Consider the following 16,777-nt stretch of genomic DNA (forward strand, 5'->3'; position numbering starts at 1 on the left):
GTACATATTATACTTTTATACATCTCAAAGGTACATATTGTACTTTTATACATCTCAAAGGTACTTATTATACATCTCAAAGGTACATATTATACTTTTATACATCTCAAAGGTACTTATTATACATCTCAAAGGTACATATTATACATCTCAAAGGTACATGTACTTTTATACATCTCAAAGGTACTTATTATACTTATACATCTCAAAGGTACATATACTTATTATACATCTCAAAGGTACTTATTATACATCTCAAAGGTACATATTATACATCTCAAAGGTACATGTACTTTTATACATCTCAAAGGTACATATTATACTTTTATACATCTCAAAGGTACTTATTATACTTATACATCTCAAAGGTACATATTATACTTATTATACATCTCAAAGGTACTTATTATACATCTCAAAGGTACATGTACTTTTATACATCTCAAAGGTACTTATTATACATCTCAAAGGTACATATTGTACTTTTATACATCTCAAAGGTACATATTATACTTTTATACATCTCAAAGGTACATATTGTACTTTTATACATCTCAAAGGTACATATTGTACTTTTATACATCTCAAAGGTACTTATTATACATCTCAAAGGTACATATTGTACTTTTATACATCTCAAAGGTACATATTATACTTTTATACATCTCAAAGGTACATATTGTACTTTTATACATCTCAAAGGTACTTAATATACATCTCAAAGGTACATATTGTACTTTTATACATCTCAAAGGTACATATTGTACTGTTATACATCTCAAAGGTACATATTGTACTTTTATACATCTCAAAGGTACATATTGTACTGTTATACATCTCAAAGGTACATATTGTACTTTTATACATCTCAAAGGTACATATTGTACTTTTATACATCTCAGAGGTACATATTGTACTTTTATACATCTCAAAGGTACATATTGTACTTTTATACATCTCAGAGGTACATATTGTACTTTTATACATCTCAGAGGTACATATTGTACTTTATAATACAGATATAATAAGAAAACATTTTACTGATCTATTAATACTTTAATACATGTAGCTGACAATACTTGCATACTTTTACTTCATTCAGGTTTTGGTTGCAGGACTTTTACTTGCAGTGGAGTATTTTCACAGTGTGTTATTGTACTTTTACTGCAGTAAAGCATCTGAGTACTTCTTCCACCACAGTCTGTAGGGTGTGACCTTACAGTGTAGACGTATCCGTGCTTTTAGCTTTCTTACATCATGAAAATGATTTATTGAGCGTCTAACATTGAAAATGTGAAGGTTTGAAAGAAAACCCTTTCTGCTGTTTCCCGCTGTGCGTCCACTGGTGAGTACACGAGACTATTTTCATCCACAGCCCTTGAACACACCACCAACCTTTCTGTCAACTGGCAGTTATTGGTAGTCACAATCCCGTGTGATGGGAGAAGAGGGCGTGTTTCCCCCCCGACAAACACGTTAAAGAACAGAGCTTTAAAGCTGCAGGAAATTAAGAATTTATAATTGTATTTTTTCTGTTTTATGAAAGTCTAGAGCGAGACATTTGCGCCGCCCTACCTTGAGCCACAACAAATAAAATAAAATAAATAAATGGTTTCCTCCATGCATCCCTGGTGGGAGGGACTAAGACGCAAGGAAAGGACCCAAGTGAGGGAAACGGGGATGCAGTTAAGAGACTTGAGAAGTACCCTTGGAGGAGCAGTGCTCGCGCTAGCATTAAAACGATATCTTTTTGTATTTGTAAGTTTTGTGAAATGTTATGTTTAAATATGCAAATGAGACATTATCTAACTTTTGGTGAATTTAGGAGAAATCTACAGACACAAACAGACAAAGTAGTAAAATCAATGTTTTACTTCCTCTAGTCTGAAAGAAGACGAGTTATGGAGAAAAAACAGAACAACATCTCTAAATTGACCAGCGCATGAAGAAACTTAGCTAAAATGTCAATAAATTTAAACGTAAACGCCCGGCATGTATTTTTATGCTGAGGTTGTATGTCGTATTAAATATGCAAATCAGTTCCACATTAGATTTCAGCTGATAAAACATGGTTATTGTGTATTAGATTACATCATAAATCTGTGCTGGAGGCGCTCCCCTCTCACTCCATTGAGGCCTGAGAGGAGAAACACTTCCAGCTGTTTCATCCAATATTCATGCTGCTCGGTGGCGTCCTGTTCGTTTGTTGTTCCAGGTTTGCTCGTTCTGTTTTATGTGCCTTCTATTATGCATGAGCGGTTAGTCGCGATTTGCATTAAGGTAACTGTCCCACCAAAATAAGAGCATGGGGGGGGCTCTGACGAAATAGCAAGTATGAGGAATGACATCATTGGCTCAGTTTGGAGTCGGGTTTTAGCTCCACTGTTGGCTCTCTTCATGCAAAGATCTTCATCATGAGCATCAATGCAACATTAAAAACAACAAAAACACTTCATCCACAGTTCAGTTACTTGTCGGCTTCATGTTTCATGTAAATGATCCAAAGATATCGTCTTTAATATTTAGTTTGCGTGTCAGCTTTTCCATTGAATAGAATCTATTGAATAGATATCAAACCATTGTTCTCTCCCCGGAGGCTCAGCTTTGTACGACTGTCTTCTTGTAACTTTTATTGCTGGCTGTAAGCAGAATTATATTTCCCAGATATCCATCTCTTCTTTGTTCCTATATGTGCAGCACAGCACTATCAGCACATCCCATAATGTCTTTGATATTTGCATTTATATTGTTCCAGAAAGGCTTTAGTTCAGTGCAGCTCCAGGAGACACGAGTATCGTTGGCGTCCACATGGCGGTTTCATACGAATGTAAACTTTATTCATTTAAATGGTCAGACTGAGAGATTTGTTTTGGATTTTACTAAAATAGATCAACCAAAGGATGGTTTACTAGTTAAACACAATTAATACATTAATAGTGGTAAGCTTCGTAATAATAATAATAATAAATGTAGCACCTGTCATACCAGGAATGATAATAATAAAGGTATAATAATAAACATAAAAAGGTCAAATAAGATGGAAAATAAGACACGCTTTCATAAAAAATGAAAAAATAAGAAATAAAATACATAGAATTCATAACAATATGAATAAAAACACACTGAATACAAAATAAATTATGAAGTGAGTTCTCAACCAATCACAGTTCATCTGTTTAACTCAACGCTTCAGTTGCTTCTACATCATCTCTGTTAGATCACTGAACTAAAGTTAGACGATGAGGAAAAACAAGAGTGTGACGTATGGGAAACAGTCTCATGCGCTTTCTGGTTGACATTATACTCTGGAATAAATGAATTACATTCTTGGTTAGATTTTTTCCATGAGGCCCTGAGGTCGGCTTGATCTCGGCTCCCAGAGGGGTAAAAAATCAGAGAAGTCTGTTCACCGAACCGTTAACATCCATTGACATTCAGCTTTGGTCCCGCATCTCATTTGAAAACAGGTCGCCTCCGGCGGAGTCCGTACGTTTGAGAGCCGGATCAAAGTAAAACAAATCCTGACCTCAGCGGCACATAAAGCCTGAGAGGCATCGCTTTAAAAAGGGAATTATGTTGCTTTGTGTGAGGGCCCAAAGTGTCGGGGCCCAAAGTGTGAGGGCCCAAAGTGTGAGGGCCCCCTGGCCTTCACCTACAAAATGTCACTCAAGGAGACGAGTACTAACCACGAAGAGACTCAAAATGATCACAAAACAACCAAAATGACAACAAAGAGACAAAGTGTCCAAGAAGGACATAAAAAAAGACTACAAAATGACACAAAAAGACAACAAAGAGATATAATATTACTACAAAGAGACAGCAATGGGAAAAAAGACACAAAAAAACAACAAAGCAACACAAAATGACTATAAAGAAACATAAATGGACCAAAAAAGACACAAAATGACAACCAAGAGACATAAAAGGACAACAAAATGTGGACTAAACACCTCTTAATTCTGTGTGTCTCCTCTGTAGGAGACAGGCTGAGGTCTTTTGTATATCTTTTGTCCTATAATCCGCCCGTGTTTACAGTAATAGACCGTACAAGTGAGGCAATATTTCTGTCAAGGTTCGTCCATTCCCTGAAATTGGGACGTATGTCTTGTCATGTCCTCTCCTGCTCTCCTCGTCCTCCATTTATAGGCAGTAACACAGCTGTCACCTCCATCACACCGGGGAGGGGGTAACACATGAGGGTCAAGCAGAAAAAAGGATGGGGGGGGGGGCATTGTGTCAGAGGAGGAGGACCTGGGGGCTCCCGTGTGACAGAGGAGAGCCACCTCCTCATAAATCTCCTGCTTTATTGCTCTCTCTCTCTTTCTTCCTCTCCTTCATCTCTCGCTCGATATGCAGCGTCCGCCCAATGAGACGCAGATAAATCGTGTTCATTGTCTGTTGGCTGCGTCGCTCTCGCTCTCATCTCCCTCAAGTGGTTTTGTGTTTTTGCTTTGCAGGTTATAAGAAGTCAAAGGTCTGTTTCAAATGCATTATTTTTGTTGTTTTGTAATAAAAGCACATCGCCTTTAGAAATGTGCTCTCCTTCTCACTGCTGTCTGTCTTTGTAACGGCCAATAATGGATCCAGCAGTCTGCTCTCGCTTCAAGAAGAGATACAGGAGAGGAGATCAGAAGCAGCATTGCAGCTTATATTATATAAATGACTAGAAACAGACACAAAGAGACACAAAATGACCATAAGGAGACAGAAAACAGCCAGAAAAGACACCAAAACACTACAAAGAAACACCAAAAAAAACACAAAAAAACACAAAAAGATACAAAGATACGAGAAATGAGACACAAAATGATGACATAGAGACACAAAAAGACTACAAGGAGACAGGACAACCACAACAAATACACAAAATGACCACGAAGAGACACAAATCAACCAAAAAAGATACAAAATGATTAAAAATACACAAAATGATCATGAAATGGCCACAAAGAAACACAACAAATGAACACAAAAAGACTACAAAGAGACATAAGAGACATAATAACATTGTAATGTAAATATTACACTAAACGTAATACGGACAGTTGAATTTTCATCATTCTTTTCACAGTTTTTAAAGCTTCCACAATAAGAGGTCATGCTGATGAGCAGGACTGAAACCAGAGCATCAACATCCTGAATGTGTGACGTAGAATAAAACGATGTGACCACCAGATGTCTCTGGTCCTGCTGCTCGTGACTTCCAGATGTCTCTGCTCCTGTTGCGCGTGGAGCAACGTTCTGTTGTGACGTAGACCGGCCGGGTGTTCTTCTGAGGGTTAAAGAACCAGAAATAAACAGAAATATGCAGAAATAGATATTTTTATTGTCATTTTTTTTATTCTATATTTATGCTTCATTTTCTTTTCTTTTTAATTAGTTCTTTCTTTGCACCGATACAAAGAAATCTACTTGACGTCAAACCGGCTTCTGATCTGAAATGCAACAATAAGAAAACATCCATATTTTATGATATAATTTAAGTTTCATGTTTCTACTACAGAACCAATAATAAGCGTTCAGTTCATAACACAACGTCTCCGTGAGGGTGAATAACGACATGAACGGTATTTTCCACTCCGCGTGAGAGAAATATGCTTTTTCTTTTTTTTTTGACATCGTTACAGACGCCCGTTTGACAACCCCTGAAGATGCCTTCTTGTGCGCCTCGGAAATGACACTACTGAGGACTACTACTGTAGAATTACTCTAGGATTTGGCTTCGGACTACTTTAAGGGGAATAATGAAATATTAGTGATTATTTATTGTTGTAGAAGCTGTTAGTTTTCATGAGCAGGAATGGTTGTTTCCTCCATCTTATCAATAAGAATAATGCACCGAGAGAGCTCTTCCTTTATGAAAACAAAGTAGTAAAAAGTGATACAAAACGTCAGCATTTATATCATCCAGCGAGAAAATTATGCAAAATAAGATGCAAACATTTAAATGTAGTTAGAATGACACTTGAATCTTTTTAGTGAAGTTGTTTATTATATGAAATTAACTTCATGCAACAAGTTTCACCGTGTAAAGTCAGCCTCACGCGGTGTTTTAGTGTTTGTGAGTGTGACATAATACAAAAAGAAGACAAGTTAGACGTTATGACCTGAACATGACAGGCTACAGATCGTTTTAGTTTGAGAGCGAATTTGTGTGCATGTATGAAAGTGTCTCATATGTTCATATGTTAATAATTGTGATCAGAGGAAAGTGCAGGTACGTCCGAGGAGAAGGCGGAGGAAAATAAATAAATAGGTAAATAAAGGGTATTAATAATTTTATTAAGTGAGTTCAATAGCTACAAAATATTACTAATAACAATAATAAACTAAAAACATAAATACACTAAAGTACACAAAAGTAGGGATTCAGTGTGTCTTTAGATGTTTTATAAATCCGTCACACTTTTAAATTAAGTAAACTTTAATAATAATAATTATAAGTGAGTTCAATAACTACATAATAATAATAATACAAATAATAATAATAATACTTATTATTATCATTATAATAATAAAAATAACAGTAACATAAATAAGTAAACTAATTAAATCATATTAAGAGATTAAGTGTGTCTTCGTCAAACTTATAGAATAAATTACTGACATTGTAAATAACTTTGTACTGTATTTACAAACGTTACATCCATCAGGTGCCTCACAGTTGTCTCATTTCCGGACAGCACGTGAAGGCCCCCCCCCCCCCCCCCCCCCCCCCCCTCCCTGCTCGTCTCCAGCAGACCAGAAGAAGAAGTAACGTTAGCGGACTAACAGCCAGCATGGCGCTGCTGCTCGGTGCGGTCGGAGTTCCGTTGTCTCTTCTTTGTGTTTGCTTTTACTCGAGTATCTGACAGAAGTACATTTATACTACAACGTAGTACAATGTACACCTTGTGACGAGAGCGCGTCGCTCGTGTTTCTGCTGTGAACACAGAGAAGTGGCTACAGTGTAGCTTCTGCGCGAGAGAGAAAAGGCAACAAGAGGAGGAGTCGTGTTGGTGAAGAAGAGGTGAGAGTTCTTCTTTCACACTTTAATCATTTACTTATTCTCTCAGAAGTTAAAGAAACATTTATTTAAAGTGTGAACGCTGTAACAAAAAAACTTCCATTTTTTGTTACTTAAAAATGCGACGACACGAAAAAGTAGCGAAGTTTCTTTAATGTGCTAGTTTTAATATCTCGCGATATTATAAAACACTACTATCAGCTGAGTACTACTGTCATTAAAAAACAACGTCACGTGCGTTATCGATACACGTTTTTAATGCTGGTAAGTGTTGCATAATATTGACATATTTTACAGCTGTACACGAGCAAGATTTTAGTTTTTATTTTAAAATGTCTTTTTATGACATCATACAACGGGCTGATTTGAAGTATTATTATTTATTAATCAGCAGATAAAGTGAGTTGACTTTGATACGTTTCCCTCTTCAAAGACAAATCACAGTCTCTCACTGCTGTGTTCATCCTGGTGATGATGATGATGATGGTGATTTATGTTTTGGTTTGTTTGATAAGGGACAGTGCACATTAATAAAAACATTGCTGTAAATGCGCCAAGAGGCAGATGTTACAAAGTAAACCTAAAAACAGAATATAAGATTAAATATACAAAGTTATGCAATATTGAGCCTTTACAAAGCGCGCAGAAACAATGAAAGAAGTGAGAAAATTAATATAAATAGTATCTTTATTCAGGAGACTCTTATACTACGATGTCAACAAGACAATGAGGGATAACTGTGTTAAATAGAAACATGGAGTAGAGTTCTGCTGCATTGTTATAATATTATGCTGCATTGTTGGACTATAAACATGATGTCAGAGCACAGTGATGGAGGCGTGTTGGATCTCAGTCTTGGTGTAATTATCTGCTCTCGAGTTAATCGGATCAACGTGGTTTTAAATCTCTTCATTCGAGACTCTGATGACGGCAGCTTTTTGTTTTTGCCAGCTCATCACTTCGCTGCGGTTTTGAATGTGGTGTGAAGGCGTCGGTTTGTCAGCTGGAGGTGTGATGTTTCCTGTGCTCAGTGAATGAAGCACAGATTTCAGCCATATGTGATGTGTGTGTCGTACGCTGACGATAGTAAATAATGTGGATTCAAGTTCCACTGCAGGAAATTAGTGTTAGAGCAGAAAACAACACGAGCCTCAGAACATGAACTCAACTGTTTGACATCACAGTTAACATATTACAAAAAGTAATTCTGTATCTGCTGCTCCTAAAATGTATTTAATACTTTAAAACTCTTAATACAGGACATTGCCACTTTAAATAGTAAGATGTTATGTGTAGAACGTGCCAGATATGTGGTTTTCTCTCATGGCCTAAGCGCCCACTTTAAAGGTTACGATGCAAATTTAGGAAAAATCAGTTCGTCTCATAATGAAATGTAACCAACGGAACAGGAAGAAATGGTTAAAGCTACATCCACACTACTACGTTTTATTTTCATACAGCCGTCCATAACGAAAAGATCTCCGTCCAGATGATCGTGTTTATCGCTGTTTCAGAAATGAAATTCGGCGTAAACGCAGAAAAAGTTATGCGTTTTAAAGCGAAAAATGTAGTAGTGTGGATGTAGCCTAAGACGGAGGTAATTTCACCAAATTCTGTCGACATCAAGCGTTTAAACTAGGCGGCAACTTCCGGTTCTGTCAAGTGAAGCGTCATGTGTTAAAGCTGCATTCTCTCTAGTGTCCACCAGGGGGCGACACCTCTGGTTGTATAGAAGTCTATGAGAAAATGACTCCACTTCTCTCTTGATTTATTACCTCAGTAAACATTGTAAACATGAGTTTATGGTCTCAATCTCTAGTTTCAAGTCTTCTTCAATACAGCATGATGTTCATTTAGTACATTATGGTCCATTTAGAGTCAAACAGACCATAAAGCAGGGGATGCTTTAGGGGCGGGGCTACACAGTGATTGACAGGTCTCTACCAGAGACGTATACGGCGTCTCTACGTCACTCCTCCTCAGTCCAGATATGGTCACTTCCTGTTTACTGGGTGTGAAAAAAACATGCTGACGGCCGTAATCCAAGATGGCGACATCGGCAAACTCCAAACTTATTAATATAAATATGCTCCAGCCATATCCTAGTTTTAGTTTTTTAAAGCGCAGCGGGCCACAGTCTGCCCACCCCGGGCTTACTATGACCTATTTCTTGTGTGCACACTAACAGCTGATTAATGTGCATGTCTCTGGACCCTGTTTTACAGCTGATGCAGACGCCATGGCCACAGCTGAGGTATGGGAGTGACGTGACGGCGTTCTGGTCCTGCTTCCAAACACAAACCGTGTCAGCCTCATGCCTCTTCTGCTGAAGTAGTGGCGGAGCAGCAAGAGAATGGACGAGTCAGTGCTGCTGGATTTGCTCGAGTGCCCCGTTTGTCTGGAGCGCCTGGACGCCTCGGCGAAGGTCCTCCCCTGTCAGCACACCTTCTGCCGCCGGTGCCTCCAAGGCATCCTGGGCTCTCGCGGAGAGCTGCGCTGCCCGGAGTGCCGGACGTTGGTGGAGTGCGCCGTGGACGAACTCCCCAGCAACATCCTGCTTGTGCGCCTGCTGGACGGCATCAAGCAGAGGCCTCGGAGGGCCGGTCCCGGGCCGGGGGTCTGCACCACCAACGGGACGTCCGGAGCCGCGGCCCGAGCGCAAGGCGGCGGAGCCAGAGACCAGGGCACCCCGGGAGCACAGCCCCAGCGAGCTCAGGCTAAGAGCACCCTTGTGCGGGTCAGTATACTACTCGCCGTGACCGCACACGGATCAGTGAGCACGAGTCTGTGTTTTACCCATTGTTTGGGTCGAGCTGCAACAAAACAGAAAATCTGTGTGGATTAAAAGCAGCATGTTGCATCACTGGCTCTCTCTAATCTTTGCTGCGGATTAACTGTTATCATGGTGATCCCAAAGCCAGCCAGCGGCCCAGCGGTGCTGACGGCGAGTGGTTGAGAGCAGTTAACGGTGGAGCCAAACAAACGGTTCTGTGTGTCTGTGAGCCGGCTGCAGCCGGGCTTTTCCCCTAAAGCTTAGTTTCTACTCACCGTAGTGAGCCAGCGCGTTTTAACTTGGTCACGTGACTGTCACTAATAGTTAACTGATAAAAAGAACCTATTTACATGTCTGGGGATTATACAAAGAAGGTCAGCTCATGCTGTAGAAACAAGACGTCTTAAACATCCACATCTGAGTCAATATTTATCAGACAAATCAAATTAATTACAGGATATTCAAACTTAGTTTGTTTATATTGCATTTAATACTTAACTTGTTTCTTTACAGAGTTTGTATAAAGGCAATAAAGTAGTCCATCAATATAAGATTACAGATAATTACAATCCCTCCTCTCTCTAGTGGAGGTTGGTTTATGGCTTTTACTGGTTACACGTACAGTCTATGTTCATATCTGAGTTACACTCGTTGTCTTTTTGATTCCTCACACTTCATTTTGTCTGTTCGTCCTCTGTTATGAGAATAATGTGTCGATCAGAGCGTCGAGTATGAACCGCTCATGCTCTGAAGGAGGCTCCAAACAAAAGCCTCAGAAAGGTCCTCTGCTCTTTCTTAGTTGCTGACGATGCCACATGCACAATATGTGTGCTGCTCTTGAGATCCCTGCTGTGGTGCTGCTGGCGAGTGTACGTGAGAAATGCAGGGTGTGACTACCGGCTGGCTGTTTTAATCTGCAGTTGTAAAGCGTAGTTATAGGAACAGACGGAAATTGTGAAATGCAGGGACCCTATGTGCGTTTCATTTACACAGATGAGAGAGACGTGTAAATAAGACAACATGAACCGTAGAGTCCTCTTCATGTGAGCTTCTGTAAGCTCAGTGAAACGTGGGCAGAGTTCAGTGTTTATGTGGAAACAGCAACACGATGAAAGCAGCAGGCGAACACGTCACGGTTGTGTTTGTGCCGCTTTAACGTCCTTTACTGAACCTTCACCGCCAACAAAAACCTCTTTTCCTTTTTATTATTTACCCTCCTCTCTGGGAAAGTCAATACTCAGTCAGTGCTGCTGTGCATTAGTCATGAAAGTCCAAATCACACGCGTGTGTGAGACTGTTTGCTGTGGAGTTAGAATACATGAAGGAAAGCAGCGGTAGACTCTACATGAAGGCTCACTTCAGGTTACTTTGTGATATTTAGGAGCAAAATGTTTGATATTTTGGTGTTTAAACAAAAGTTACGGATGTATTGTCTCATAAAGTATAACTACAGAGCAGAACTTTAACAAAAGACAAAGATGTTCTGCTGCGGAGCATTCCCGTCAGTGAGCAGCAGGTTAAATGTTCCTCCGGAGGCGCTTCTTGTTTTACTCTCATCTCATAAGATGTTCTCTTTAGTAAACATCCTCCGTTTATGTTGATTTATTTTGGCTGGAGGACGATGACTGACTTGAGTTTTGCTTCAGGAAGGGGAATTTACCTGCAGCCGCTTTTATTTGAGAAGGCTGAATAATTAGTTTTAAGACCGAGCGGTGAAATACCCGGTAATTCTTTCATTGAATGAAATGTTTGAGCACTGCAGCTGTATCTTTGGTGTCTTATAAACCCACATGACAGGAAAACACATCAATCTATCATACACCCACTGACACTGACAGCAGTGTGTAGTATTTGTTGATTGGAAATGGAAAACCAGGCTCTAAAAACCAAGGGGAGGAACCTCCCGGGCCCTCTCAGAGCTCCTCTGGTTTCCACCTGAGGGAGGATGAGGTAGATGAAAAGATGTTGAGGTCTTTATGGAGAATCACTGGAATGTCAAAGCGCCGATAATGTGTCCGCCTTCACCGTGCAGCTACGGAGATCAGAGGCCTCGCTGTGCGTCGCTACTGGAGGGCCCGCCTCGTTTACCTCAGAACATCACTTCAGAGGGTTCAGGCTCGTCGTGGAATTTCCCTCCATTCTGGAAAAAGAACCCGTTTGTGTGAGATAAAGAGGCGGACACTCGAAACGAGCACATTATTTCACCTCTGTTATGTCTTTCACATTGACGGCTGATGATAATCCCTCAGTGTATAGGCAGGCATATGATCCTCTGTGTGTGTGTGTGTGTGTGTGTGTGCGTGCGTGCGTGCGTGCGTGTGTGTGTGTGTGTGTGTGTGTGTGTGTGTGTGTGTGTGTGTGTGTGTGTGTGTGTGTGTGTGTTGCTTTTCCTTGCATCTCCAGCCAGAGCTGCAGGAATGACGTATTTTTTTAGGTAAACCAGGAAGTTTGCGTCGCACGATGAGATTCTGTCCGTTGGATTTTTGATTATTACAGAAACTAATCTCTGCAGCAAACAAACGTTTATGATACTTACAAGCTGTGTTGATCGAGGTCACGTTCACTGATGACGGCACCAGAGGAGCTGCTTCAAGCTTTGAGATTCACCAAAAAAAAGGAATCCGGGGACAGACGGCGACGAGCAATAAAAGAAGGAGCTGAGGGTGTGACCCGGGGGGGGGGGGGGGGGGGGGGGGGGGCAGTCCCCAAAGAGCTCTGGCCTGAGATCAGGTCAGGGCAATCAGCTTTGATCTCTGCCTTTCATGTTCTAAAAAAACATTACACCTGCACAGCCTTGTTTGGTTCCCTGTCATCAGCAGAACGCCTCAGGAGTGAGTCCTAAACACAGGCATGAGTCAGCACTTTTTACACTTCCTGTTCCCTCGTCTCAGAGTCTGATCAGTACTGGTACTCTGATCGGTACTGGTACTCTGATCGGTACTGGTACTCTGATCGGTACTGGTACTCTGATCGGTACTGCTCATGGGTTCGGTTACTTATCGATACTCTTATCGGTTCTCTTTGATTATTTAGTGAGAAAAATAGACAATTAATGAAGAAAATAATCCACATTTCTTTATTATTCTTGTATAATAAGAGCCGGAGACAAAGAGACAGACAGAGAGAGACAGACAGACAGACAGACAGAGAGACAGACAGACAGAGAGAGGACATTTGAGACGAGGACGTCTCACTCAGGAACTAAGAAAGTACCGACAGGAGAACCGATAACTTGACCTTAGGTTTTACTAGAACCAGGTTTTGGGGGTTGAAGGTGTCGGGACCAAAAGGGACAAATGTTTAGTCAGCCCCCCCGGTCTCCAGTTGTCTGACACTCTGCCTCAGAGGCCGTGGTCGATGACTCACCTCCGCGGTGCTCCGCTTACATGGATGTTTTGTCTCCCTTCTCTCGCCCTCGTTGACTCGTATGACACAGTATTTTGTTCACACAGATTGAGAACAGATCGCGTGGTGGTGGTGAGTGGAGCCACCGGAGCCGCCTGGGAGTCAAAGGTCAGGGTTCAGGAGTCACAGCGGTCGGGGCCCGGGGTGAAGAATTAGAGAGAGAGCTTTCTGCGGATGTCTTCAGTTATCAGTTGACTCAAAATAGAGCTGTTTGTTATTTTTATAATCGCTTCCATCTTTGTCATAAAAGCGTTCCTGTTAATTTTTAATGATGTTGTGCATTAGCCACAGTTTAGGAAGCATTTATAGCTCTAATATATTCCATAATGTTAACGTAATAAGGCCTCAATTGTGTGTGTGTGTGTGTGTGTGTGTGTGTGTGTGTGTGTGTGTGTGTGTGTGTGTGTGTGTGTGTGTGTGTGTGTGTGTGTGTGTGTGTGTGTGTGTGTGTGTGTGTGTGTGTGTGTGTGTGTGTGTGTGTGTGTGTGTGTGTGTGTGTGTGTGTGTAATGAGACGCTATTCTTCCCTCAGCTCTCGAGGATGTAATTAGGTCATTGTCTCGTGTTTGGTAATGAGATCTTTATACTCGGAACACTTTTATTCTTTTTTTACGCCCCCCCCTACCTGCCGTTACTTGTCATTATCTAATTAATTTTTTCTGGTACTATTTGCTGCAGATTGATTGTCCTGATGTTACCCACAAGACATTGCAATGATATTTTAATGTTATTTTGGTAACAACGTCGTGGTGCGTTTTTTCCCGTCTCTCTGTTGGAGTTGATTTATTTCTCCAGAGTAGAAGAATGTTGTTTATGGGTTCCTCATGTTGAGTTATCTCATTAACATTCCTGTGCACCTCCCTTCAGTCTGAGGTCGATGAGTCACGCCGGCCCTCTTTGATGACATCATGTTGTTGAAGCCGACCGGCTGACCCCGTCATTACACCCTCACACGCTGCCCACATGCTGGCAAACGCATACTTTTACTGCTTTCCACTGGGAATTCTTTTCACCAGAGGAGGCTTCGGTCTGTTTCATTCCGGCTCTCTCAACACGCTCACACTCTTCTCTGCTTCGTCCTCTGTGTTTCCCACGGAGGTCCACAAGTAACCCGTGACCAGCTTCTGGACAAGTGCGTGTCAGGGATTGTGGAGCCACCTGTAACTTTCCGCTTATGAGACACAAGCTGAGTTGTTTTTTTCCTCTCATATTTCTGTACGTACCTCCTCCCTCCTTGCTGTCTAAATCCAGGCTGGAGCCTGTTAGAGGTCTAATGAGATTAGAGTTTATTAGACCACCCCCCCCCCCCCCCCACTCAGTCTGAGGAAACAAAACACTTGTTATGTAGTGAAGTTACCCGTGTGTCTGCAGCTCTGGTTGTTATCTAATACACTTTGAGTCCGTTTGCTTCTTGTTGACGCAGTTTCTCAGCAGCAGGTTATAAATAATACTTCTCAGTGAATGGTGTCAGACTGTGCAGCGCTCCAGGCTAAAGCTGCAGAGTCTGTACGGAGGAGTTCATACTCATACTTCTTTATTCTCCTAAACGGCAGAGGGCGTACAGACAAAATGAAGTGTGAGGAATCAACAAGACAACGAGTGTAACTCAGAGATCTGAACATAGACTGTAGGTGTAACCGACAAAACACCATAAACCAACCTCCTCAATGACGAGGAGGGATTGTAATTATCTGTAAACTCATATCTCATATTTATGGAATACTTTATTACCTTTATACAAAACCTGTAAAGAAAGAAGTCAAGTATTAAATGTGTTATTTATTTCTGCTGCCTGTGTACAAATGGCGTCCTGCAAACACGGAGCTGTGACGAGCGCGAGCTAAACCTTCGACGATGCTCAACGCTCGTTCAAGTCAAGTTGACTTTTAGGAATTTGGAGGCGGGCACTAAATAGACGGCAACTGATCTGACCACTCTTACCGTACATGTAGATGCTATAAACATCATAATAAATAAAGTGCATTAAGTAAAGATGTCTGGTACTATGGCTGGGCTCCTTCCCGTTTATGTCCCATTCCTCCAGGTTCAGTTTTCAGAAACTCCACGACGTTCCTGCCTGTATTGACCGTGTCTGCAGAACACGTGAAACTAGTTCCACTCCTCAGAGATGTGGTGTGACGTAATCGTAACGTACGACCCGGTAGCTCTAGACATCCATCCATCACGCCTCAGGGCTGCTCTCTCTCTCTGCAGGAGGGTGAGCCATGTTTTGAAACGTGTCTTCACCTCTTCGTAGATTCTGGGTACATCCGTCATGTGTCGGTGAGCCGGGATCACGTATACGGCCGCATGTTGTGAATATGTATTGACCACATCATGTGACAGGCTGGCAGTTCACTGGCCTCAGCTTAGAAGGCAATCGGCAACGACTTCTAGCGTGTACAGGAGAGGAGAAGGTTGTTTGACATACACACACACACATACATACATACATACATACATACATACATACAGGGATTCGAGGCAATTTTAAGGACACTTTAAATACATTAAAAACAACAAAAAGGTATCTGTACTAGTCTCGGACATATTGATACACTATCGTCGATGGTCATCTTATCGCACATGTAAATAGTTGGTCACACTCCGGAGCCCTGCTGTGTTATCAGCTTATGAAAGCAGGTCGATAATGAGAGGTTATCACACCACCAACTTGTAAGCGGAACATAACGAGCCCCCATCCTGAACATGCTCACAGTGGAGCAGAGCCTATCCCATCATGCATTTGGGAAAGAGTACGAGGAATCTGCAGCTTGAACATGTCTGCGGTCTTATCACTGTCTGCATTCCTTACCGGTCTTACCGTGTTTTGGGAAACGTCCATGGGGAGGAGTGGTCCGCTGTGGGAAACATGTCCTCCATGTGTTGGTTTACATAATACCCGAGGAGAAGTTCAAAAGACCCAATCATGTGATTAAGGGTGTGTGCACGTCTTTGTCAAGACTTTCCAGACACGTAAAGGAAGGAACGTAAAGGAAGGAGTTAACTTGTTTTTGCTCAGTCTCCTTTTAACCTCTGTGTGTGTGTGTGTGTGTGTGTGTGTGTGTGTGTGTGTGTGTGTGTGTGTGTGTGTGTGTGTGTGTGTGTGTGTGTGTGTGTGTGTGTGTGTGTGTGTGTGTGTGTGTGTGTGTGTGTGTGTGTGTGTGTGTGTGTGTGTGTGTGTGTGTGTGTGTGTGTGTGTGTGTGTGTGTGTGTGTGTGTGTGCGTGTGCGTGTGCCACTCTCCGGCTCATGTTCACCTTCTTCAGTAAACCTTTCTAAAACACATATTTTACGTGTGTTACTTTCTGACTTTCTGCTGCTCGTTGGTGTGATGGTGGATTTTAAAGGATGGAAGAGGTTCCTGTGTCCGTCATGTGTATGAAGTCTTGATGAGTTCTGTTGATGGTCATTCTTGCAGTGACGTGTCCTCTGCAGAGCAGACTCAGCTGGAGCAGCTGTATCATATTGAAAACATCTTTTCACGCTCATCCAAAGTGCTATCGACCACGTTTACATGCTGAAAATATTCCTTATTCCGAAACAGACAATATTCATAAGAACCTGTGCTCACATGGCTTATAAATATTCC

At 41.5% G+C, this 16,777-nt stretch overlaps 1 protein-coding gene across 1 annotated transcript in view; it reads left to right on the top strand.

Moving 5' to 3' along the window:
• The first annotated feature begins 6,745 nt into the window (after positions 1-6,745).
• Positions 6,746-16,777, top strand: part of sh3rf1 (SH3 domain containing ring finger 1) — a 40,467-nt gene continuing 30,435 nt past the window's right edge. The window contains exons 1-2 of the mRNA XM_076087305.1: positions 6,746-7,012; positions 9,235-9,746. Coding sequence (XP_075943420.1) covers positions 9,363-9,746 — 384 coding nt within the window. The 5' untranslated portion in view covers positions 6,746-7,012; positions 9,235-9,362. The remainder of the gene's footprint in view (positions 7,013-9,234; positions 9,747-16,777) is intronic.

Source organism: Anarhichas minor, unplaced genomic scaffold (assembly GCF_050575085.1).
Source record: "Anarhichas minor isolate MPS153535 unplaced genomic scaffold, ASM5057508v1 ptg000010l, whole genome shotgun sequence".
NCBI classification, from domain to species: domain Eukaryota; kingdom Metazoa; phylum Chordata; class Actinopteri; order Perciformes; family Anarhichadidae; genus Anarhichas; species Anarhichas minor.